This window comes from Podarcis gaigeae (assembly GCF_964106915.1).
Source record: "Podarcis gaigeae genome assembly, chromosome: 1".
Lineage (NCBI taxonomy): Eukaryota > Metazoa > Chordata > Lepidosauria > Squamata > Lacertidae > Podarcis > Podarcis gaigeae.
Window position 1 is genome coordinate 91,507,090 of NC_139678.1, and position 27,207 is coordinate 91,534,296.

At 42.3% G+C, this 27,207-nt stretch overlaps 2 protein-coding genes across 5 annotated transcripts in view; one reads left to right on the top strand and one right to left on the bottom strand.

The window, feature by feature from the left end:
- HSPBAP1 (HSPB1 associated protein 1) overlaps positions 1 to 16,911 on the bottom strand; it is a 50,609-nt gene extending 33,698 nt beyond the window's left edge. Inside the window, exons 1-3 of one of the 3 annotated variants that reach the window (XM_083745401.1) lie at positions 16,622 to 16,888; positions 13,216 to 13,370; positions 3,611 to 3,796 (exon numbers count right to left, since the gene is read on the bottom strand). In XM_083745401.1, coding sequence (XP_083601527.1) covers positions 3,611 to 3,749 — 139 coding nt within the window. In that variant the 5' untranslated portion in view covers positions 3,750 to 3,796; positions 13,216 to 13,370; positions 16,622 to 16,888. Of the gene's footprint in view, positions 1 to 3,610; positions 3,797 to 5,757; positions 5,851 to 13,215; positions 13,371 to 16,621 lie in introns of those variants that run through there. The other 2 variants (XM_083745399.1, XM_083745400.1) reach the window with 2 other exon arrangements.
- Positions 16,912 to 17,477: 566 nt separating this feature from the next.
- SLC49A4 (solute carrier family 49 member 4) overlaps positions 17,478 to 27,207 on the top strand; it is a 74,093-nt gene continuing 64,363 nt past the window's right edge. For both annotated transcript variants that reach the window (XM_083745244.1, XM_083745245.1), the window contains exon 1: positions 17,478 to 18,443. In XM_083745244.1, coding sequence (XP_083601370.1) covers positions 18,038 to 18,443 — 406 coding nt within the window. In that variant the 5' untranslated portion in view covers positions 17,478 to 18,037. The remainder of the gene's footprint in view (positions 18,444 to 27,207) is intronic.

The window sequence follows — 27,207 nt, forward strand, 5'->3', positions numbered from 1 at the left end:
TGACCTATTTAGCATACAATAGTATTATGCCAGACACACAGAAGTGGGGGGGGGGGGGGTTTGCCTTAATACTGGATTTTTCAAGTTAGGGATGGAAAGGTACAGAAAGACATTGACCTCAGTACAACTTCCTGAGTAGAGTTTGTCTCTGTGGACTGAATGCTGTTGTTATCAGGTGATTATTACCAAATTCATGGGATGGCACTGGTGCTTTCATTGTTATTCACCTCTCAGCCCATTTGCAGGTTTTAAGAAAGAGGCCTAAAGGATATAAAACTCCAGTGCTTTTTAAAGCAGATGAGAGTCATTTGTGAGCCTGACTCTCAGGTTACCTTGGGTGTCCTCACTGTTTGGAGACTTAGCAAATGACTGCACCTGCTTTCATGCACATACCTCTAGACATTTTTGAAGTGTGAGTGAATGAGAGTGGGAAAAGAATGCTGCAAATGCCCAAGCTTTATATCCTTTAGGCCTCTTTCTTAAAACCTTTCTTAAAACTGTAAAAAGCACTGGAGTTTGTGCCAAAGGCAACATGCCCCTCCTAAACAGCAAGTGACTATATATTTTGAGAATTGGGTGTTCTGGGGGGGCCACTAGGTGGCGCATCGGAAGATGGCTGAGAATAACATCTCTCCGACCCACACAAGGTAATTTGGAGGCTATGATGGGGGTAATTAGCCTCCTTAACCCCCCCCCCCGGATTGTGGGGGGGGGGACGGCCCTTGCCTGCTGTGCCCTATACCACCCCTGAATTTGTGGGGGTGGGGGCACTAGGCACAAAGCCCTCCTGTGGGATTCCAGCACTCCTTGACACCGTCCCTGATTTGCGCCGCTAGTTGCAACGATCTTTAAAAGAAACAATTTGGACGAGATTAATTGCACATGCTTCAAGGAAAAAGGGGAGTAAAGACTGCTGACAGAAGAGATCTCTGATAACAAGACAAGAATAAAATATGAGAAGATACGTCAAGATACGGTACGACAAATGAATGAGGGGGGAGGGGGGAAAAACCTGCCTTCCCTTTTTTCTATGTGATTTAACAAGAACCCCCTCCCCTAATGAGTCAGAAATTAAGGACTTAAGCTGTGGATTTAAGGCTGTGTGGAGATAAACTTTCGATCCAAAGCAATGTTTCAAGATCAAGCTGGAAAGCTAAGAGTTTTGGAATGACGCAGGTAAAAATGCCGTCGCCATTTTGGGAGGCATTGTTGGAGCTCTTGGGTCTGGGAGGAAAAAGAGAGAAATAGAGTTGTTTACATATCATGGATCAACTCCTCAGTGGGACTTAAGAGCGATAAATGCCAAAATTTATGATGGAAAGAGTGATGTTATCTATGAAGGAGATATATGAAAACCATCTGGACTTAGTGGAGGAACAAGAAATCCACACAGGATTATTATACTTGCTATCGGTTTAAGGAGACTAACAGAAGAGATCATAAAGGAAAAGAGAAATTATATGAACAAGATATGATGTGGAAACACCAAGATAAGACTGGATAGAATTATGAATTTTGTTTGGACTGATTGGGACTGATTTGGAAATTAACGCAGTAATAAGAAGATGATCTGAATCCTCCTTTGGATCTTGAAGTATGGGTTCCCCCAACAAAATTTAAAAATTTGGCTTTGTAATTTGGAATTTATGCGATGTGATTTAATTTGATGTGATTGGCCAGTTAATAATTTTTTATTTTTTATTTTAAAAGAGAGAGAATTGGGTGTTCTATCTCTGATGCCTTTTCATTCCTGTAGTTGCCAGCAGTAGCAGCACACAGGCAGCCACAAAGCTGTGGGGATGGTAGATTTGTTGCAATATTTAGGAGAGAAATTAATATGTATTCTGTTACTGGAGTTCTGATTGATCTCAGTGAATAGAGGACAAATGATGAAATGTACATTACTCTTGGCGATTTTCGTTTAAAAATATATAAATACTTTGCACAACATCAGTAATCAAAGAATTTAAAGGGATTTTGCATGAATGAAGCCACATAAAATATTTATAATACTGATAAGCGGCATTGTATTGGGAAGGGAACAGTTGCCAGCTAGTCAATAATCCATTGCCTCTAACCACAACTGAGCTGCTTAAGCCCTCATGGCTGCTCAGCCCCAGCAAACAAACCGCAGGAAGTCCTGGAGGTCAGAGACTGCCAGGCTCAGCTGCCCCATAGCCAACCAGCAACACTGTTGTGCCCAATAACAGAAGCTGCAACACAGTCTGGCAAAGGGGCCGTGGCAACCTGCTCCCTGTGTGGTAACTGCTCTGACCAGGTATCTGTTTCCTCCCCAAAGCTCAACACAGATGCATTGTTAGGGGATAGCCCAGGGGTTTGAGCCCTAGAGCTCCTGCTCCTTTCCCTTGGCAAAGTGTAGTGCTGATGTGCTGATCTCACAAATCCACCACCTTAATTTGTCCAGATATGCCTGTATGTATAAATTAGTGCACACATGGGTCTGTGCCTTAATAACCATTCAAATCCTTGAACAGCCTGTGCTGGCAAAGCGGGGAGCACTGTTACTCTAGCTCAGTGGGGACAAAATCCTTTCCTAATAAGGATTCCACTTATTATGGAGAAACCTCTCCAAAACATGGTGATCCCAACAAGAAAAGGCACCCGTCCTTTATGTACAGTATATTTATATTCATAATTGTACTACAGCATGTTTTTATGGAACCTCTACAAGACATCTTCCTTTGCAGCCATTGTGGCTGTACCACAAAACATACCAAAGTATATTCATGTATGCAAATTCATCATACATAAATATTCAGTGCCCATTGTGCTCGCAGTCAGGAGCTTGGGAAACCCGTGCAAGGAATTTTGACAGGTGGGCAGAACAAGCCAACTGTCCATCATGTGGCTTCATAAAAATGACATGTGAGCGACGTCAAATTTGGCCCACAAGGGTGATCCTCATAAGGATCTGGTTTTTAGAGCCAAAAAAAGTTTACCACTCCATGACCAGAGCATGGGTAGGTTGATAGGATATCAATGGACTATGATTCCCATCATTCCTGACCATTGAATGCCCTGCTGGCTGGGGCTGATGGAAGCTGGATATAAGTGACACCCGGAGGGTCACAAGTTCCCACCTCTGTTTTTGTGAATGGCTCCTCCGATAAGAATTCCTGTGTGTGCTTAAGATCTTGCCCTAAATGCTACCACTATCTGACATAAGTTTTGGACATTGACAGAGCAAGACACGATGGCATTCATTCTGTCAAACTCTTCTTAGGAATGCATGCTAGGCCTACTTTCTACTATTCATTCGGGACAATCTTAGCCATTTTATTCCAGAATACTTGGGGTGATATGTGTGCTTAAGATGCTTAAAAAAAATTTGACAAAAATTATTTATCTTTATCAGGAAATATTTAACAGCTTCTTTTTGCATGTTCCGTTGGTTTTATGTTTGTTCAGTGTTTAATGATGTTTTATATGTTATTCTAAGATTTTTTTTCATGTTTAGGATTTTTATTATGATTGTGAGTCATTTTGTTCTAGACTGACATGTGGGACAAATGCTTTAAAATAAAACAAAAACTTAAATGTAAGGAGAAGTGTGGAACAGGGCTGCACATTGCATTTAAGCATCCCCTACCTGTGCCCGTGTCCTTCATTCCTATTCGAAAACGCATTCTCTTTCCAGCCAATAGCTTAGCAAGATATATAGCATTCCAGTGAAGTGCTGGCCAATCAAAAGCCATGTTGCAGAAAACTGCAGGTTTCTGGAGAGACATCACAATTTCTCTGGCTTCTTCTGGTGTAAAAGGTTTGGCATCACCATCTACAATAAAAAAGAGCAAATTTTGATAGATGATTAATCATGTAAGAACAGTTACCTGTCATCTCATGGTCCAAACCCATAAATTATTGGACTCTCCTGATTAAACCTGAATTCTTACCCCCTCCCCTCCACACTTCAAACATTTTGTTTCATCGAATTTTTTTGCAGTCCTGACACTGTAATTTTTTATGTTAAATGAGAATTTAAAGCAGCCCATTAACATCCAGAATATAAATATCTTGGTAAATATTTATGATTTCCTAATGTGCTGCATAACCCTAGTAATTTAGAATTAGTCTGACATTCATCACAAGTCTCCTAATTAAGGAATGTTCAAAGGACACATTTTGTGATAAACCCAAAATGTGTGGCAGGGGAGGGGGACACCCAATGCAGGCAAACATTCCTTTCAAAAATGGGAGGGGGGATAAGTACAGGTTGTTGTCAATGCGATGGCAGAATGTGCTGATGCATCCAGTTTTAGCTAATTAATTAAATATACTTTGTAATGCAAAACTGATGAAGTAGCTTTCAAAAAATCATCTAGTTCTACCTTTTAAAAAAATGTTGTGTGCTAACCCAAGGACTATGCTAATCCCAGATTTCAATTTAGCCCTGAGATTTATATGCCCCACTGAAACTGTCAACCTGAAATGTTGGCAGCCTTGGATAAACTCGGCAGGTTTACAACAACTTCCCTAAAGGGACATGTTAAGAGGAAGGAACTGCTTTTTTCAATAAACAAATGTAACGATCCCACAGAATAAAAGAAGCAGACTGTATCTAGAGATCATAAAAACATCACAACATTGATTTAATGTCCCAACAAGAATTTAATAAAAAGGAATTTTTAAATGTGCATGGATTTTTGTTGTTGTTCACTGTTATATATATCTCACATAACAACTTATTTCAATCACAGTCGGCTCTGAATATTGGACCAAGGAAGAAACATGCTGCAAAGTAATCTCTCATTCCCTTCTCTTGTAGGCCCCACAGGAAAAATTCCTGGAAATGTAAAATATTTCTGTTCTGTCTTTCATTTTTTTTTTCATTTTTAAAAAATCAACATGGTTCAGGAACATTTTCAAAACCAGCATCAATAACCATGTCAAATTAAGAGGAAGCAAATTAACAAAATGGGCAGCAAAGTTTCAGGAAGTGGTAGATAAAAAAGCAATTTAAAATAATTGGACAGCTAAAGCCACTTAAAACCCATCATATGTCCCGGCAGGCAAACAGAATACTCTTTACCTGACACCTAAAAGTAAACAATTTTGGTGCAAAGTGACCACCATGTGTAAGGTATTTCCATTGATGAGCCACCATAACTGGGAAGGCCCTGTCTCCAAAAGCCATCCCCATTAGAAGGTGGGGACACCCAGTACCAGATCTCTATATAGATGATCTCAACAACAAACAAGTTCATTTTTAACTCAGATCTTCTGAAACGCTGTTCTGATACTGTTTAGATCTTTGGATGTTTAAAACCAGAACTTTGAATGAGCTAAAAAACAAACGAGTAGGTAATCAAGGTATCTAAATACTGGTGAAATATAGCTCATTCAGTATATATATAATAATGGGTCTACTACATCCCCATATACTTCCCAGCAGAACCAGTTATTTAGATTCATTACCTACCTGTACAATCCCCGTATCCAGTTAGTACTAATGCAAACAGCAAAGAAATCCCCTCCAAGGTCTAAAAAGGGCATGCCAAGATTGTGGAGAGACCACTATTACAGTTATAAAAATCACTACCTGGTATATCTGTTACTGAATCTATCACAACCTTATGAAGCTTGGGAATACATAAAAGTTATTGGACAAACCCATTCAAGCATCAAAGAAATCACTAAGGAGGCTCTCACAGACGTCCATGGGAATTCAAACTCCCACCCCTTCTGTTGAAAAAGTTCATAAAACAGTCAGCATAAAAATTGGATAAAACTATCTACTTGAGCAGAGCAAGGTGAGAATCATCATCAAAGCCAAGGACTGGCATCATTTGGGCGGGTGGTGCTGTGGTCTAAACCACAGAGCCTAGCACTTGCCGATCAGAAGGTCGGCGGTTCGAATCCCTGTGACAGGGTGAGCTCCCGTTGCTCGGTCCCTGCTCCTGCCAACCTAGCAGTTTGAAAGCATGTCAAAGTGCAAGTAGATAAATAGGTACCACTCTGGCAGGAAGGTAAACAGCGTTTCCGTGTGCTGCTCTGGTTCGCCAGAAGCAGCTTAGTCATGCTGGCCACATGACCCGGAAGCTGTACGCCGGCTCCCTTGGCCAATAAAGCGAGATGAGTCTGCAACTGGATCTAATGGTCAGGGGTCCCTTTACCTTTATACATGTTAAACACATGGTTTGCCCTTGAGTTCACACATTGTATTTTGGAAACAGCCAACAAATGGGGAGAGGTGACATGGGAAGTGGGATGGCATTAGTCCTTTACCCCCCTTGTAGTCCCAAAGCGCACTGGGGATGCATGCTGACAATTTGCAAGGGGGAAAACCTCCCATTCCCTCCAACTGGAGCCTTCCTCCCCATGCAAATTGCAAAGGCAGCAGGCCATACCAGAACTGCAGCAGGAGGGGTGGGACAGCTAAATCCACCCATTTCCCATCCTAGAATCTTAATCTACACCAGGATCCCCTTGTGGCTATTTCTGAAAGAAAATTCATGGATCCAAGATGGACAAACTATGTGATTAACATCACAGGTAGATTGGTCCTCAACCAAATTCTAAGACCTTCACTGGATATGTGGTTCACTCATATATGAATGCAACTTGCACTGGATTTCTTTAAGAATGGATGCTTTTTACTTAGCTGTTCTATAGGTCAGCTTTTATTTTTATAACCCCCTTTCATGAGCAACAGACCACTTGACAGCGTGACATTTCTAAAACCAAGGAGGCACGAATGAAACTTAGCCCTTGGCCTTACCCTCTGCTACGCTACAAGTCCAATGCGCGTGGGGGGTCTCACAGGAGCTGTATTCCTTGCCATATGTTGTTTCTTATCCTGGCAAAAGGAAATCTATGGGTTATCAAGCAACAAGCTGAATACAGAGAAAAAATATATCAGATGGAGCAGGGTGTCCAGCTGTGAGCAAGGATTGCAGACGCAGTTGCAAGTACAGGCAAGCTGGCTTTCAGGATTGATTAACTGGCTGGTATTGAGCATATCTTTGGGATGACCCTCAGCTAGAGATTAAGGGCAACGGTTTGTTTGTTTTTTAATGCTAGATGGTAGTGGGATATAATAAGTTGTGAGGACTTAAACCTTTTTACAAAGTCCCACGCCCTCATGCTGATACATTGCACCCTTGTACTGTTATAGTTAATTACATTTCTAACATGCATTTGTTTTACTGCAATAAAGCACAGAGCTAGCTTTTCATGACCTGGCCGCTGTGCTGGCCTTATTCATCTTTTTGATTTTCCAACATCCAGGAAAACAGAATCACAGCTGTCCTTTTGCTCATTAGAAAAGCCAATCACCTTGCAAAGTTCACAATTGTTAAAATATCAAATATACATTAAAATATCAAATATACATTTAAAGATTAAAAATTAAATACATAATGTGGTTATTTGTAAAATAAAATAAAAACATGATACCAAGCTGTTTTAAAACTCTTCTTCCCCATAAGATACCATTTTGCTGTCTGATCACATGTAGAAAGACAAGATATGGAAGTCTGCACGTGCTCTTACTTACCTGGAGCCAGGTTGGAGCAGCCAGCTCTGCTTGCACACCTAGGTCCAGAAAAGCACAGAGCCCTCTCTGCCCTCCACTGGGCTGCTGTGACCAGCCTTCCTTGGCAAGGATTGCTTTGTGTTGGGTAAAGCGACTTTTCATTATATTTTCAGACCCCCAACTAGCTATAAATTAAAAAACTGGGCCTGAGATTTCCATGAGACTGAGCTAATGAGTTACCTTCTAGGAAGCTGAAGTGTCCTGTGAGCAGTATTTCCTTTTGAGAAGCATCAAATGATGCCGTCTCAGGGAATAATAAAGACAAAATGTTCATTTTGTCTGGAATTACTTATAGCTATCTCATATGGAGTTCTCAAGATTGACTTAAACTTTACTATTCCAGGGAATGAAAATATAGGGTAGAGATGTTTTATGTTGTTCAGAGTAATTGGATTGGATGATATTTGAGACTTGGGCTCAGCTGAGTTCCACCTGTGCTGGAAAGGCAACTTTTGCCAATTCCATCTTCCCTCTGCTGCCTAAAAAGCTGCTCTGGGAGGTTGGGGAACTCTCTGGCCCTGTGGGGTTCAGGGGTACTTGGTAAAAATCAATTTCCTGCTCTCTACCTTCTGTGGGGAACTTTTGCTAGATCCCAGCATCCCCCACAAAAGGAACAAGCCCTTTCATTCATCCATTCTTAATTGTTATTATCATTTGAGATAGCCACCTGCTAACTAAAACATCAGCTATGTCTGCAAGATGCTGTCAACAACTGAAGGTGAATCTGACTACTATACCATGAACAAATCCATACGGTTTCTAAGATCAGTATATAATGGTGGGCCTTACCATTGTTGTTGGCAGCCTGCCTCACTAAAGAATGCCACAACTGTCCCAAGGAAACAAAGGTCCAAATTACACATGCAGCAATGCACATGCAGAACCAGTTCTATCGCAAATGCAATTCTATTACTGCACCACATGGAAAGCTATGTCAAGTGGCTTCCAACACTCTTTGACCAGTTCCAACCATGTAAATTGCAAGCCTTCCTGCACCAGAACTAACAAGCACTTTGATGTGCAAATTTTTTGCATGCAAGATTCCACCCTCTTCAGGGTCTCACACTGTCTTCAGAAAATATACATCATGTTTTGAAAACCATTTTAAACATTTTCAAAGTAGGGAAAAAACAAAACCCTGACTGAAATCTGTTCAAACTTTTCAATTAATCGCTGAGAATTCTGCAGAACTGGGGGAAATAAAGAATTTAGCACCACAGGGTTTCTGCAGAAAAGTGAACTCCATGTTGTTAAGAAGTTAAATGTACTGTCAATTATTTAGAATAATTTAGCAAATTAGAAGAATTCATTACATGTCAGCAGTTGTCTTCTGCCAACATACCCTGCTGATTAAATACGGGGTTTAATTGAGAGGTTTTAGAATAATTTTCCAAAGAAAGAACCAGTTTCACTAAAATAACACTTTATTTTTAGAGTAAGCTATATATCCAGCTGTTACTCTAACAAGCACATAATAATGTATCAGCCTAACATCTTGGGGCATTGGGGTGGGCTGGGGGAACAACTGTGAGTTTAAAAAAATGAAGCCCCTTTTGTGTAAAAATCAAAAAGAAGATAAAGTCACTCACAGGATTATGAGGAAACGCAATTTTCCAGTTAATAGACAGGGTACTTCTAGTAGTGTCGGAAGACTATTTAGTGGCTCTGGTGAGATCTCATTTCTGTAAATTCTGTTTAACTGGGCACTAATTTATTAATTTTCACAGAGCCCAAACTCAATTTCACATTTTGGCTGCATACAGTTAGCATAATTTGCATGTCATCTATAGCCAACCAAAATTTTAAAATAAATAAAATAAAGATTCGAAATATTTCAGAAAGATGCATCAGTGAGTTTAAAACTCTAGCCTCTCTAAAGCATGGGTGGCAAACCTGTGGCCCTGAAAATGTTGCTGGACTACATCTCTCATCATCCCTGACTGTCTGGGGCTGATGGAAGATGGAATATGAATGACCAAATGTTCCCTGTTCTAGAACTTATGCGGAGATAATTCAAAAAAATGTATTTTTTAAAAACCCTACTTTTTCATTATATCCAAACTGGGCAAAGCGTAGTATGCTCACAACCTAGGAGTGCAAAACATAGCTTGAAAGAGATTTGCAATTCTGGTTTGTAGGGAAAACCATGGTTTGCCTGTTTTGGATGCAACAGCACTGTTTTGAAATGAAAGGAAAAATCAGAGCATACTAGGGACAAGGAGTGTGTGAGCCAAGGGTTCTTTCATAAAGCAGCAAACTACTGTTTGGTGTTACATATAAATCAACTACAAATGCAAAGGTAATTCTCAAAACAAATCCTCATATGAATAGGGAACTTCCCAGATATATAATTGTTTGCCTCACTGAAACCAAGTTCTCTTGATTCCCATTCCACCCTTGCCCCTTCTCCCATGGAACCGAGAGCCCAGTCTCTACCTCCCCACACTCTATATCACATAGAGTGTCAGGTGTGAGGGAGGTGGGCAATGTTTAGAGAAAATGGACTCATGGGCCAAATCTGGCATGCCCACCACTGCTTTAAAAGATAAATTCAATAGTGAAATTCAACGCACACTTGGGAATAAACATTATTGAACTCAATAGAACTTGCTTCTGAATAAGATGATTGAGCTGTTAGGGTATCCATCTTTTTCTTGAGTAGAGCCTTTGTATTTTAAACAGCTGCTGATATTCAGCAGGAGTATTTTACTGAATCATCTCTTCTCCGATCAAGAAAAAAATTGCCCCTAATAAATTCCTGTTTGTCAAGACCCTCCATTGTGCTTGGTTCTAATGTCATTTACCAACTGTTACTGCTAAGAACACCATAAAGAAGGCTGATCGCCAAAGAATTGATGCTTTCGAATTATGGTGCTGGAGGAGATTCTTGAGAGTCCCATGGACTGCAAGAAGATCAAACCTATCCATTCTTAAGGAAATCAGCCCTGAGTGCTCACTGGAAGGACAGATCCTGAAACTGAGGCTCCAGTACTTTGGCCACCTCATGAGAAGAGAAGACTCCCTGGAAAAGACCCTGATGTTGGGAAAGATGGAGGGCACAAGGAGAAGGGGACAACAGAGGACAAGATGGTTGTACAGTGTTCTTGAAGCTACCAGCATGCGTTTGACTAAACTGCGGGAGGCAGTGGAAGACAGAAGTGCCTGGCGTGCTCTGGTCATTGGGTCACGAAGAGTCGGACACGACTAAATGACTAAACAACAACAACAACACTGCTAAGACCACCAGAAAGTAAGCAATCAGCAGTCCTTCCACTGTGCTTAGATGCAGCTCCATGACCTACTGAATTTTGTAAAGAGCTTGTGTCAAAGGTTGCTGAGCCTCACAACACCTCCTTCCCAATCCCCTTTTCTTTTGTGTGTGTTTTGTAGATTGTAAGCCTGAGGGCAGGGACTATCTTATTTTTAATCTTCATAAGCTGCTCTGAGATTTTTTCAGGCCGAAGAATGGGATAAAATGTTTTAAATCAATAAACAGCAGTTATATATGTTGGGTCATAAACGCTATATAAAAGCACAGACTGTCAGGAAAAGAAGTGGAACCTCTATATGCATTAGAAATGTGGCAAGGAGGCTAGATCACATTTTTATTGATCCAAGAAATGTCAGTATAAATATTGAGAGGTTCCAGTTTTTTCAATTAACTCCATGTGATCAGAAGCCTTCTAAATTATTATTTTCTAAATTGCTTATGGCAAATCTGCTTAGTTTTTATTAAAACATCTCTCAGCAAAGCTCTGCATATGAAAAGTGTCAGATGGCATTCTAGTAGGAACAATTGTAGCAGGAAGTCACTGGCTATGATTGCATGACATACAAAAACTACTGTATTTTTCGTCCCATAGGACGCACCTAGTTTTTTGGGGGGGATAAAGGAATTCCCCCCCTTTATTTCCCCCCAAAACCAGGTCGGGAAAACCAAACCAGGTTGGGGAACAGCGGTATAGTGGCGCTCCGCCTCCCCGCTGTCCCCCGAGCTTGTGGGGCTGGCCGATGTCTGCCCGAAGCACGGGGCGCTCTGCTTCAGCGTGCCCCGCGCTCCGTGCAGCAGGCTGCTATCCGCAGCCTAGGGAGCCCTGCGGGAACTCCCGCAGGCTCCCCAGGCTTGCGGATAGCTTCCTGAAGCCTGGAGAGCGAGAGGGGTCAGTGTGCACCGACCCCTCTCGCTCTCCAAGCTTCAGCGAAAGCCTGTATTTGCCCCATAGGACGCACACAGATTTCCCCTTCATTTTTGGAGGGGAAAAAGTGCATCCTATAGGGCGAAAAATATGGTAAGCCATAGTTTAGTGGAATGTGAACAAGTAGAAATGAGTCACAGCAAGTCTTGGGCTCAGGTGCTCCCCTTTCCTAGTTCCTTGTAGCCAGAAAGAGACAAAGAAGTTTGCTTATCTGTGGTTTGTCTAGGCAGACAAACGTAAGAGCCTGCTGGATCAGCCCAGTGGCCAATCTAGTCTAGTACAGTGGTACCTCTGGTTACGTACTTAATTTGTTCCGGAGGTCCGTTCTTAACCTGAAACTGTTCTTAACCTGCAGCACCGTTTTAGCTAATGGGGCCTCCCGCTGCTGCACGATTTCTGTTCTCATCCTGAAGCAAAGTTCTTAACCTGAGGTACTATTTCTGGGTTAGTGGAGTCTGTAACCTGAAGAGTATGTAACCCGAGGTACACTGTTCTCACAGTGGCTAACCAGACAACTATGGGAAGCCTGAAAGCAAGACTGGGTACAACAGCACTCTTTCCCACTTGTACTTTATCTTTCCCCTCAATCAATTTAGTTGCCCATTTCCAAACCATACAGCATCCTTTTGCTGGTGAGGCAACCAGAACTGTACACTCTGATTATCATTAACGTTTGAAACAAGCTGGCTTCAAACTGCTGTTACTAAAGCTGGTTCAGTCAAACTAAATAAAGTTAAGATTACCTAACTACAGTTCCAAGTCTGGAGGACACAGAACATTGTAGTTAAAAAAAAGCAGAAATGAAAGCTTATGAATTCCTAATCTCAGCTGTCTGAGAAGAGTCAAAGACTATGTGCTTACCCAAGGCTCTCTGAAGCTCACATCTGTTTAGCTCACACTAAACTATGGTTTACTATGACTTGCTAATACAGCCACACTGCAATTCAATCAATGTAAAAAGGCAGTATTTCAAAAGCTTTTTACACAGGAGATACATGTACCCTTTAATATTACAAAGTTAGGTGCACCTAATTAGATTAGTTGCACACTTTCCATAGGACTGCAGGTTCCCCTCCCCGTTTCTTGCCAACATCAGGAACGGGAAGCCTGTGGCCATCTAGGGACTCCAGTTCAATCCCAGGCAACACAGTCAGCAACAACTTAGAGTGACATAAGCTCCCTGCGTGTAATGAAAATGGATGTGCCCCTATTTAGTATTAATGTTTATGCTTCCAAAGCACTCTGTGACAAGGAGGAAATAATCTAACTGTGCAATATACAACATACTAGCAGTATGCCCCCCTGAACTTGATGGAGCTTACTTCCAAGTAAATGTGCATAGAATAAAAATATACGTTGGCGTGAGATATTAATGCAGCAGATAAATTCCAATGTTATCTTATACACATTCTCCCAGGGCTACCATTGTGCTTCAAAAATGCTTGTCCATAATGGCAGGCCTACCTTTTTAACATAACTTTTCATAATGGGGTTTGTCTTGAGTGCAGGCTTTTAGATTATCTGCAGGCCTTGTAGGTGACAAATCAGTCCTTTTCTTGTGTAGATATATATTTCCTTCTCTAGTGATACACATCTCTGGGGCTGCACTGCGAGGCAAGCTAAAGCAAGCAGAGATCTCCTTCCATTAATATTATAATGTCAACGATGAGAATGCTAAAAATACCACCCAACAGAAATAAGAGTGAAATTAGCATATTTAGAGATGTATTAGTCCCATGAGTAAAATAATGCTATCAGCTTGCTGCAAGATAAAGCTAATTTGGCTTCCAACAGTTTATCAACAATGCGCCATTCCTCCACATTAACTAATTTAGACAGCTCTATAGCCTGCAAATTCACATGGAATGCTGTGCTATGCTAAATTAACTGGGGAAGAAAGGTCACATCACTAGAGTCACATCTGTATGCAGGCCACAGTGCTAGGAAACAAAGTAATTAAAATACTGTAATTGCAATTAGTAATTACAATTTGATTAATGGAAAATACAAATGAATAATATTTAACATCTATCCTAAACTCTTAATTCTGTCGGAAGAGATTTAAAGCTGATTATATTGAAAATAAGATGGCTTAGTCCAAATGACTGAATACGTGATTCATGCTCATATTTACATTCTTCATTTTCCTACTTTCTTATTTACTAGGTAAGGGACAGGCACAGGAAACTTACCAATGTTTGTATTTTCATCAATATGAACACAGGGTGAGTGTGAATAATCAGCTTCAGATTATTTATTGATCCGATCCAAAAATTACCTAAACATTGCCCAGTTGATGGGACTAAATAAACTGAGCATTGTACTATGTGAGCATTATGAACAAGTTCCCCTTAATGAATATGAAGTCAAAAGTTCTCTAACCAGTCGGGGGGCAGGGAATCACTTCACAGTTCAACCTGATGCATGTTTACTCACAGGCAAGTCTTACTGTATTTAGTGGGGTCTTTTCCCTAGTAAATGTGCAGTACAGTGCTACCTCAGGTTAAGAACTTAATTCGTTCCGGTGGTCCGTTCTTAACCTGAAACTGTTCTTAACCTGAAGCACCACTTTAGCTAATGGAGCCTCCCTCTGCTGCCACGCCACAATTTCTGTTCTCATCCTGAAGCAAAGTTCTTAATCCAAGGTACTATTTCTGGGTTAGCGGAGTATGTATGTAACCTGAAGTGTCTGTAACCTGAGGTACCACTATATTAGAACCTCAAAGAGATGAATATACTGCTTGGAAGGTGTAAGATAGTATTTATCAATTATGAACACCGCTCATAAACTAGTAGGCTATTGGCGATACAACATAATGAAATGAACAGATTTCCCCATTCACTTAAAATATAGTTTGGATATAAACCACTAGAAAAGAAAAATTATAAAAATAAGGAAATCACAGGAGAACTTCTCATAAAATCACACTGGGATCTGAATGGGGGGGGGGGGTCACAACTGCCATAACTACAAAAAAAAGGAGAAATATTTAGTGAAGTCTGCATCTAATGCTGTAATTCTAGACAAACTTGTGGCCAGTTCTTATGCAGAGTTGGATTCAATTGACTTAGGCATACTGAACTCATCATAGCATAAGACTGTTTCCAGTGTCTGATGGCAGATGATGCACCTATCTTGTTGAAGCTAAGCTAGGCTGGGTCGGGATGACAGACCACCTGGGAACGCTACACACACCGTGTTGATTTCCATGGAAACAAAAGAGGATATAAACATAATATATAAAGTAAAAATATGAGCATGATTCATTAACCTCCGGGGAACTTGCTTCCACATCAACATGCATGTGTGCAAGAAGGAGAGCCTAAACAGAAATAAAACTAAGCAACCACATCTATTTAAAAAGTAAAAATGTGAGTAAGTTTAATTGCCCACATGGGGACTTGCTTCCACATGAACATGCATGTGAGCAGGAAGAAGGAAAAACTAAAACAGCATTAAAAAAGCAAGAAGTAAATTGAGTTATGCAGGCGACAGGCCAGTTCTTCAAGCATCATCAGCATCAACTTGAACTTTTTTTTGCACCTTCATGTGCATGATCAAATTCAGCATCAGTACCTCGGGTTACGAACTTAATTCATTCTGGGTGTCCGTTCTTAACCCGAAACTGTTCTTAACCTGAGGCGCGCTTTTGCTAATGGAACCACACGATTTCTGTTCTCATCCTGGGGCAAAGTTTGCAATCCAAGGTACTACTTCCGGGTTAGCGGAGTTTGTAACCTGAAGTGCTTGCAACCCGAAGCTTTTGCAATGAGTCATTCTTATTCCTGCAGTTTTTATATTCCAGGCATCCCAGTTTACAATCAAATAGATAGCTATGTGTCATGGCAAAGAAAGACCTTTGGTTTAGCCCATTTGAGCATTCCATTTGTTTGCTGACTTGTAATGAAACTTCTCTAAACTTTGAAATATCAGAATTAAGTTTGATGTGCATATTCAGGACACAATTCTACATATTAAGGTTAGATACCAGCTCAGTTCTCCTATCTATATTCAAAGTAAGAGGCAAAATATAATGCAATACAGCTGAACACAAGAATTATCAGCATGAAATGCATATACTTCGGACATCATTCCACACTTTGGTTACAAACGCTCAAATCCAAACCATTTTTCAAGGGGTGGGGGAGCACAGGAAAAATGTAAAATACAACACAATGCATTTCCTGGAAGGCTGTGACATTGGAATGGAATGGCCAGTCAACATTCTGTTTTTTAAATGGGACGATCAGCTTGACAGTTGTACCAGTTTTCGAAGGGAAAGAAGGAAGAATGCAAGATCTAAAGTAATATCTGAATCAAAGCCTCTCAAAGCACTGCTTTTCTTACACTTAGCTGATCAGCAAGTTAGTGAAGAGTGGATTTATACTTTTGTTTGTGTATGTTTTGCTGTGGTGAACGCAAGATGAACACAGAATAAAGCCGGCCTTAGTGTACATTTTCTAAACTGCATGGAGATTGTGTCCAGTAGGCAATTTTGCATATAGCCCAGTCAATGTGTACAGTCTCCAACAAAGGCTGGGCAACCATTAATCGATTAGCAGGGCATTTCATACATTGCTCGGTTAATATGGGCAGGCTGAACATTCACCAGCCAATATGCACAACGTCTACATTGTTCAACACGACTTGGCCACCACCGGCTTCAACTCGGGGTTGAAGGCGCTGCAGTCTGGAAGGCTTATATTGTATTTAACGAAGTTGATGCTGGTTCACCAAAGGGCATGTTAACCTGATGTCTGTCCCACGTAAATTGAGAAGCCAAGACATGAGAGCCTGTGCAAGTGAGATCCGATACTCTGGCGGGCGGGGATACCGGGACAGATATTGGCACAGAAAGGAGCAACCTACCGGGCAGCGAAGAGACCACCAGAGCATCTGCTCTCGTTGCCATCGTTTCCCTCTCTCGCCTTTCCTATTCCGAAAGAGAAACCGCCCCGGTCCCCTCCTCTTTCTCCCTCAGCGGCTCGACGTTTCGCCGTCACCACCACCAGCCCTCCCCGAGATCACGTGGGAGATCAGGCGCAGAATCACGTGGCTTTTGTTTGTGTTTTGCCTTGCAAAGCGTGGGACGGCAGCTGCTGCCCTTGCTTTTCTTCGGGGAACGCGCGACTGCTTTCCACGTAACCACAAAGCTGCGTCCAACAGTCACGAGTTAGCCTGGGCAGAGCGCACTAGTGTTTACCGATATCCCCAAATAGGAAACTCTTCCCCTCCCGCTTGCGCAACGCTTGGTGGAATGCGTTCACTTATTCAGCTGCTGCACATCAGGGATGTGGTAATCAAATCACGTGCAGACACGTGTGAACCAGCGCGGATCCTCTTCCCCAAAGAGCTGTGCAATCTAAGGGCGGGAGAGGTCAAGCTATGGTCACGTATATGTGGACAAACCCTGAAGAATCTGGAGCTATACCTACTTGGGGGGGTTAATTTTTACTCTTCGCAACTACTACAAGGAGTAGGCACCGAGGCGGGCTACTTTGCAAGGCTGTCTTGACGACCAACGACATATTCCTTCCCAGAATATGAGGACGATGGACTGCATTAGCGTCAGCAACACAAATCTTTAAATGCTTTGTTTTTTTTAAAAAAAAACATTAAACTCAGACCAATCACATTGCCTCCGCCTCAAAACAAGGCACGCGTTAGACCATAAACTCGTGTTTTCCCTACTAATCTGCGTGCGTGTTGACATGCCGCTCACTCCCGGCGACACCAAAATCCTGCATTTCCCTCCCTTTCGTCTTCAATGGACAGCCGTCGCTTCTGCCCCTGAAGACGCCCGCAACGTAGGGTTGTGTCCCAACATTAGCCCTCCTCAGAGGAGACCCGCTGAATTCAATGTACGTTGCTTTATGTTAAAGGCCAGCAATTTCAGTGGGTCTGCTCCGGGTATTATAATAAGCACAGGACTGCCAGCGTCTTAACCTGACACACATCCTCACTCAGGTGCAAGCGCTTATGGTGGGCTTCATTCCCACGTGAAACCGCGCCCGGGCTGAAAGCAGGAAGTTCCGTGTGCAAGACAAGCAACCATTCGCCGCTCTATTCTTTTCCTCTCTCTATGCGCTGCCTGGTGCCGAGAGGCGCTTCGGCGTCGGGTGAGGCCCGGCTGAATCGCGCATGCGGCTGCCCGGGTTGCTGCCTTCTGCCTGCGTTACTGCAAACGCCGCTGAAGTGGGGTTACGTTAGGACGCCGGCCGGCCGGCTAGGCAGGCAGGCAGGCGACAGGCAAGCGAGCGGCGAGGGGTCTCCTTCCCTGAGGCGATGGGCTCGGACTGGAGCAGCCCCGAGGAGCGGGAGCCCCTCTTGCAGCCTCCGCCGGCGCCCGCGGCGCTGCCCCAGCACTACCCTGCGCATGGCCACCCCCGGAGGACGGCAGCGGCCTCGCGGGCGGCTGCTCCCCGCAGCCCAGGGCTGGTCCCCGCGGCGACTCCGCGCCTGCCGCCGCCTCCGCTGCCCGGCCGCGTGTACGGGCGGCGCTGGCTGGTGCTGCTGCTCTTCTCGCTGTTGGGCTTCGCGCAGGGCCTGGTGTGGAACACCTGGGGCCCTATCCAGAACTCGGCCCGCCAGGCCTTCCCCTTCTCCAAGCTGGACATCGCCCTGCTCGTCTTCTGGGGGCCCATCGGCTTCGTGCCCTGCTTCTTCTTCATGTGGCTCATGGACAAGAAGGGTAAGGGAAAGAGGAGGGCGGGCTGGCTGGCTGGAGCGGGGCCTGCTGCTTCTAGTGCTCCCATCCTTCCTAAATATCTGGGGCAAATACCCAAAGGGATGGGCAGGGGGGCAGCGGTACAACAACCCTACTAGGTAGAAACAACTGAGTCTTAAAAGGGGAACAATTTGTGGCAGAAGCTTTCATGGATTAGAGTCCGCTTTAGTTAGAGACAGGGGTAGTACCTAGAAGAAGGGCTAAAGTTCACGAGTTTGACCACGTCCCATGCTGTTATTTACTTAATTTATTGAGTTTCTCTGTCTTTCCTCACCAAAAAGCCCATACGGTGGTACCTCGGGTTACATACGCTCCAAGTTACAGACTCCGCTAACCCAGAAGTAGTGCTTTGGATTAAGACCTTTGCTTCAGGATGAGAACAGAAATCATGCTCCGGCGGCGTGGCAGCAGCAGGAGGCCCCATTAGCTAAATTGGTGCTTTAGGTTAAGAACAGTTTCAGGTTAAGAACGGACCTCCGGAACAAATTAAGTGCTGAACCCGAGGTACCACTGTATTTCCCATGAGATAAAAAGTTTCTAGAGGGAAGCGATGTGTCTCAAGCTGCTCACTTTACTGAATATCTGCTTCTTAAAATACTGTACAGACCTGCTTCCCCATGTATTACTTATTTAGGGGGTGTGCTGATATTCTATGTTCAAGGTGGCTAGCAACATGGAAACCCCCCCACATAATTTCAACGTAGCAAAAGGAGTCATAATAAATAAAACATAAAAAATACACAACCAAATCGAATAATTTCCACGGAAATCATAAGATCTAAAACAAACAAACAAAAAAATAACATCACAGCAACAATCTAACCCACCCACCCCAAAAAACAATACCCTGGCCCCAGTGTCTGTTCAGTAGCCTCAGCTTTGCATCCTCAGCTTTTGTAGCTGGAGTCAGTCAGGCCTACACCCTTCCAGCCCAGGTAGAAAAGGGCCTGCAGGGCAGGGAGCAGGTCTTCTAGGACTCACAGCAAAGTTAAGAATTCCTTCTGAGCTTTCACGGGCCTTTTGTTGTGCTTACAGTAGCTCTTTGGATCTGTGGTCATTGCTGCTTAATAATCATATTTTAATGCTATGTCAGAGTAGATCACGTTGGTTGAAACCAGATTTAATGGGCTACTCTGCTGGTTCAGTGACTTAAAGGCGTAGACTTGAGGAAACGGTTAGTGAAATAAGGATGCTGTTCGTCATGCTAGTTCCTTGCTCCTAGAGTGGTGTTTATATGTGCATTTGCAAGTGTGTTTGTACGGACCACATTTTTTTTACGAAAGAAAAGGTGAGTAATTGTGAGTAACAGCAAACTTGGCAGGTTAACCTGCCTGTTTATGTAGCACAGGATTTTACATTGCACCACAGACTTACAATGGAGGGATTGGGATATTTATGAGATATGGGAAGTGGATGAATCAACGGGATGCAGAAGGTGTCCTGACTCTTCTCACTCAAAGCCGATGGCCTCGCAGTCAGCCCTCTTTCACTCTCTCCAATTCAGAACAGAATACCCCAACCTCCACGCTTGGACCTGACTTTCCAAGCACCGCTGTTTGTTACTCGTGTTCATTGTCATCCCCATTTTTGATAGCCCAGGTGTTTGGAGCTTACATGGGGGAAGGAACAAGGCCACACCATCTCCCTGCATTACATCACTGTCTCCTGGTACATCTCCCCTCCATGTTGTATTGAGTGGTACCATATTTTTCGCCCTATAGGACACACCGTCCCATAAGGCGCACCTAGTTTTTTGGGGGGGGAAATAAAAGGGGGGAAATTATTTTTCCCCCAGGCGCGGGGCTGGGGCGGGGGAAGCCTGAGCCTCCCCCGACACCAGCCCCCGGAACAGGCAGCTCTCTGCAAGCCATGGGAGCCCATCGCCGGCTCCCGCTGCTTGCTTGGAGCTGCGCGAAGCCTGGACGCGCTGAGCTCAGCCCGCGCAGGCTTCAGCATGCAGGCAACTCTCCGCAAGCGGCGGGAGCCCAGCGCCGGGCTCCCGCTGCTTGCAGAGAGCTGCGCGAAGCCTGGGGAGTGAGAGGGGTCGATGCGCACCGACCCCTCTTGCTCTCCAGGCTTCAGCGAAAGCTTGCATTCGCCCCATAGGACGCACACACATTTCCCCTTCATTTTTGGAGGGGAACAAGTGCGTCCTATAGGGCGAAAAATACGGTATATAGGCCAACATACACAGGCCTATTATGCAGTCTAGAACTCTGATCGTGCAGTGTTCTAAGTCACATGGTAAAACCTCACATGTAGAGCAGGCTTCCCACTTTAGACTTTCAAAATGTCTCTCTCTGTGTAAGGAGGAATAGATTTGAGGTTTTCTTTCCAGTGGGACTAAAGGAAGAGAGTTACATACAGAGCTGATTTTGGGGGCCAAAGTTCACAGCATTTTTGGGGATGCTGACTGTCTTTAGAAATCTAATATGGGAACATGGATGAGGTTTGTTGGAGTGTTTAAATTCAACCCCCTACCTGTATATTTGTAAATAAAACTCATTTATTATAGCAATATATGTATTCTGCAACCTTTGTCCAAGGGAAGCATACCTTGGTTGAGTGCTGCTCTTTTGGAATATCTTGCTGCCTGTAGTCGTGGAAGGAGCACAATCATGCTATGCTCAGGTGTCTTCATTCTGAGTCCAGTGTTCAAAATTTGCCAGGTGCATTTTGCGACTGGCACGTGGCCAACTGTGGCCATTGGAGATCTCTGGATGCCAAGTTGGCTACTGATATTTCCATTTGGCTGTCCCCTCCAGCTTTCTGGATCTGTCCTGGAGTGTCAACACAAGGGGGCTTGTGAAGAAGGTGCAGCAGAGACTGTACTTTTTGAGAATTCTAAGGAAAAACCATCTTCTGCAGAAACTGCTGCTTGCCTTCTATCACTGTGCCATTGAGAGCGTGCTCACTTATGGCTTATGTGTGTGGTACGGAAGCTGTACTACCCAGGACAGGATGGGGTTGTGCAGAGTTGTTAAGGCAGCAGAGAGCATTGTTGGCTGCCCACTCTCCACCTTAGAGCAGATTTATGCCACAAGGTGCCATAGGAGGGCACTGGACATAGTTAAAGATCCATCGCATCCTGGTCACTGTCTCTTCAAGCTCCTGCCGTCGGGACAGAGATACAGGACGATGAAGACAAGAACGAGCCGTCTTAAGAACAGCTTCTTCTCCAGAGCGATCTCGGCCCTGAATGGGAAGCCTGGACTTTGAAAGGCATCTAATCTTCCTTGCTGTATTATACTGTATTGTTTTAATTAGTGTTTTTATAGTTGTTTTGATTTTGTGTGGAGTGCCCTACCTGGGTGGATGGAGCAGCCAAGTAATTTCGTTGTCCCCGAGAGGGGGCAATGACAATAAAGATATTATTATTATTATTATTATTATTATTATTATTATTATTATTATTATTTCTTAAACAGGTGAGTAAAATATCTTATTTATTGCATATATACCCCACATTTTTCTCCAAGGATTACAGGTGTCTCCCCGCTTGCGCACCATCAGCACATGCGCTTCCACTGACATACGTGCCATTTTTGGCACTGAAAGGGTCAGGGGAATTCCCACTCACGTGCCACCTAGTGACATGTGCAGCAGCTGGGAACAGAACCCCTGTGTAAGTGGGGATTCCCTTGTACATGGTTCACCCCTGCTCCTCAGTTAATCCCGACAATAAACCAGTGAGGTAGAGGCTGTGACTGGCCCAAGGTCACCCAGTGAGTTTCATGATCTACCAGGTCCTAGTCTGACACTCTTAACCACTACAGCGGTACCTCAGGTTACATACGCTTCAGGTTACATACGCTTCAGGTTACAGGCTCCACTAACCCAGAAATAGTACCTTGGGTTAAGAACTTCGCTTCAGGATGAGACCAGAAACCGTGCTCCATTGGCGCAGCGGAGGCAGCGGGAGGCCCCATTAGCTAAAGTGGTGCTTCAGGTTAAGAACAGTTTCAGGTTAAGAGCGGACCTCCGGAACGAATTTAGTACTTCACCCAAGGTACCACTGTATACCACACTAGCTTCCTAGAGTATTTTTGCTATGGAGCAGCTCTATAAATTGTTGGTAAATAAATATGGGAAATCAGAATGTCACTTACAGAAGAATCTGAAATATTTCCCTGGAAGCTTGATTTTGTTTTATTCTGGATTGCTTCAGTTGATGTTTTAATGTGTTGTTAACTGTTTTGAGATCTTTTCTTTAAAATATAAAGCTGTATAGAAATGAAATGTATACTAATAATGATAATAATAAATTCCAGTGCAAAAGACACCACAGCAACGTGCCTAGACATTCTGTTGTAGTGACCATAACCTTGGTTTAAGGTCCCATTTGGTGACTAGCTTATATATATGAGTTTCTAACTCTGGCTGAGCCTCTAGTTCTGCCTTTTGCATCAGAAATGCCCATTGTTATGGGGAGTTTGAATATATTCTGTTGTAAGTGAATGCTGAAAATATTCCTACTACAACTTGGGAAGAAAATCAGTTGGCCCCAGAATGCTTCATCAATATGGCCACAGTTATTTGAACTTTGGAGCAGGTAATTTAATCTGCTGGAATAGAAACTCATGACTACATCCATTCTTTTTGTGTCCTCTTTCCCTAGAAGGTTTTGTGTATCTTCTCAACTTTCCTTAGTTTCCCCTTAATGTTCTCCCTAATCACAATTCAGAAAAAAACCTGCTGTTCATAGGGAACAAAAGTGAACCATCTAGCACAAAATTGATGTCTATATGTCCAGTATATTGTCTGGCATTCATTGTAGTTTTCATAAAGAAAAAGATTCAGAAGCAGACAGCTCTGTGAATAAGTACATGTAAATGTGTTTGTTAAAGAAACTTGGATTAAGAACATAAAAGTGGTGTTGCTGGAACAAGTCTAACATGTCTCCTGACAGTAGCCAGTCACGTACTGTTGGAGTTCTTGCCAACAGGACACTACGCTACAGCCATATCGTGCTGTTTACCCCTAGTGATCAGAGTTAAATTGCCTATAAGCATTGGGACTTCATTTCTTTTTTTTTTATGTCAGCTGAATTTGTCTAATCCTCTATTTTTTTTTCTTTTTCTTTTTTTCTTTTTAATATAATTTGTATTGATTTTCAAAAATATAAAGAACAGAAAAAGTTACATCATAATATTATAAAAATTCCACATATCAAGATTACCCTGAATCTCTTGACTTCCCCAGATTCCGTCCGCGGGTCCTAATGATTCTATTTTCAACTACATATCAATACCTTAAACAAGGAAGCTTTTTGCATGAGTCAAAAGGAGTTCGGTGAAGGCCCCTTCTTGATTGCAATAGGCAGGCCCATTTTACACCACAAAGAACTTATAACCCACCTGCTCTCAGCAACCAGAAACATCATAACCAGACACTGGAGAGACCTGTCAGGAGTAAGCATGGACCAATGGTACCAAATAGTATGGGAAACAGCCCTACTAGAAAAATTAACTAATAAACTGAAACTGACACGGGGACAAACAGAAGAAGACGCCTTCACCCCGGTATGGCTCCCCTTTATCACATACACAGCCCAACAGGACAACGACAATAATCCACCAACAGCATACAAATCAATATGGCTAACCTGATCCAAAACACCCACCCACCTCACTCACACACGAAAACAAAGATCACCACAGCCAATCACAAGCAAACAATCACACCCTAAGCCAACCCCAACCTCTCTCACCACCAAAGGAACACAAGTGAACAACACAAGCAATGCTGACACCAAACTCTACATACATTAAACATAATAGAAACACCGCCACCCGACCCCACCCCATCCATCCTCCCTCTCCCCACCCCCCCTTTCTTTTTTCTTTCTGTTTTCTTCTCCCCCTAATGCCTCAACAAATGAAACGGATTTGTAAAAAACGTTACATGGAAGAAGAAGAAGAAGAAAAAAACGAGGCACTACACTTCTGTAAAACAAGAAAATCCTTAATAAAATATTTGAGGAAAAAAAACATTTCAAAAGGAAACATTACTAGAGGAAATCAAATATAAAATGCACATTTAAAATGGCATTATTAGCAAGAGAATAGGAAAATATGTCTATTATCATATAGAGCTTTTAACAGCTTGGAAATGCAGACCGTCCCAGGGTCCCTATTTTCCAGGGACATCCCAGATTTAGAGAAGCCATCCTGGTTTCTGATTTGATCTTTGAATTTCCCGCTTTCCCTTAGGATGTCCCTATTTTCATCAGAGAAATGTTGGAGGGCATGGAATTATCCGACCCCTGAGCCATCTGAAAGCAATCCTGTATAGGGAATTTTTTTAGTGTTTAATGTTTTATTTTGTTTTTATATATGTTGGAAGCTGCCCAGAGTGACTGGGGCAACCGAGCCAGATGTGTGGGGTCTAAATAGTCTAATCCTCTATTTTAAAAAGCTTTCAAAGCTTATAACCATCACAAGGAATAGCAAATTCTATATCAATTTTGGGGTGAAGAAGAAATTCGTTTTGCCTGCCCTGAATTTATCTACTGCCCATTTTACTGCATGACCTCATCACTGAAAGGTTCTCATAGTTATCTCTATACATTAAAGATCTTTTAAGTCTTTCAGGAGTCCTAAATCTTTCAGCATACAAGTATCTCTTTCTGGTGGTTGACAAAAGTTGGCCAGACCAGTTATGTGAACCCAAAACATTCAACAGATTTGTCATTGTGCTTTAGTGTGCAAGTAGTTTCAGAAACAGTCAGTTGTGCATTGATAGATAAATGTGAGCACATGGAAGTTAAACTTGCACTGATAGTGTTTAGATATTAGTTCACATTGTATTGCTCATATAATAAGGGAGTATGAGGAATTTAGGGGGAGGAGTTGGAGCTTAGAGCACAGAAATAACACAACTAAAGTTGAGAAAATTAGAAAGTGGTTCAGGCTATGACAGTAAAATGCAACTTTTATAAATATTTATCAATATACACTCAGATAAACTTAGTAGTAATGGCCTACAGCTGCTCTTCAAGAAGGCAGCAGCAAAAACAAACACACAACACAACACAACACAACAACAACCCTGGAAGGGATTTAATAGGTTAGATCTGAAATATGTCAATAAAATTAAGGAAGTTTGTGCCCTGTCATGCCTAGCATAAGAAAAAACGTGAACTTGGTTATGAAAAGGATGAATTAAATGCTAGCAGTTATGCTGAATGTGCAGGGGTAGCAAAAATACTTTTTTGATTACTGTTAATTAATCTTTATAACATTTGAATGTCTTGTCATTCCATATCCCGAAGGCTTTGAATGAATCGCAGCATTTTAAAATTAAATGTTAAATAAATAAAGTTAAATAACTCCACACGGACGTGGAAATGTTATGTAATGGATTACATCAAATTTTGTGGAAGACATTAATTTACTTAATTTAGCAAATCTTGAAGGAAATGAGATTGAGGGTTTCTTATGAAGTAATTAACGAAGCAGTTAAATGCTAAGTATTAGTGTCTCTTCTGTGCTGAAGGTAGCTTGGCATCTTGGTTTTGCAATTTTATGTTGCATTTACAGGCTGTGGCATTAAAAAATACTTTTGCTTTTATGTTACTATGGGGAGATACTCACATAGCTCTATGCTGATTGAGAGAGCACATTTTTGCAGATACAGGGTACATTCTACCTTTAATGAACACAGAGAACAATTAAAACTTCTAAAAACAGATTTAGACCGAGAAATATCTCAAAATGCTTCTGAAAGGGTTAGGCCTTCATTAGGCACTGAAAAGACAACAGAGATGGCACCTAACTAGTATTTAATGAGAGGGAATTCTAAAGGGTACGAGCCATGGCACTAACGGCCCAATTCCTATATAGTTTGGAACAGACCTTTCCTGCAGAGTACAGTGATTGATTGGATATGCGAGGTGTGGGATAACACTTTAGGTCAGTGTTTCCCAAACTTGGGTCTCCAGGTGTTTTTGGACTACAATTCCCATAATCCCTGAGTGCTGGTCCTGCTAGCTAGGGATGATGGGAATTATCAAAAAACAGCTGGAGACCCAAATTTGGGAAACACTGCTTCAGGTCCTGGGTATTTGGTAAGCTGAGAATATTCAATTTAGGTACAATCGATTAGCTCTAGGGCAATCATATTAATAAGGAAATTCAAGGGATTTTATTTTGCACAGGAGTATTAAACACATTTTAAAATCAATTTTTGAGGGGAAATGCAGTACCATGAAGCCCAACATACAAATTATCTATTGATGACAAGAATAGAAACTAATTGGAAGAAGGATAAATTGAGATATCTCCAATTCCCATCCTTTAGGATTTAATAATGGTACCATAAATAGTAGCTCAATTTCTTGGATCTTTGCAGCATAATCAGCAGATTGACTTCTTGATTTTGAGAAGTAAATATGCTCAGTCGACAGTTTGTTCTTGAGAACCCTCTTGGTGGACCCAAAGCTTCTCACCATTCAGAAATAGTGAGGGATATTTTTGAGCTATACACTAATTTGACCTTAAATTTAGTGAATGTGGCATTTTATTCTAAAACACTTACTAGAAATATTAAGACCTACATGAATTAAACGTAATGTATGTGTTTAAAGATTAGGACTGAAAATTACTATTTCAGAGCCTGTTTAGATCTCCAGTCCAGCAGATCCCAAGCAGTTTCAATATCCAGGCTAAGGGAAATTTATGTAGTTTAAAATATTCTATACTGTTTTTCTTAAAGAAAAAAATCAACA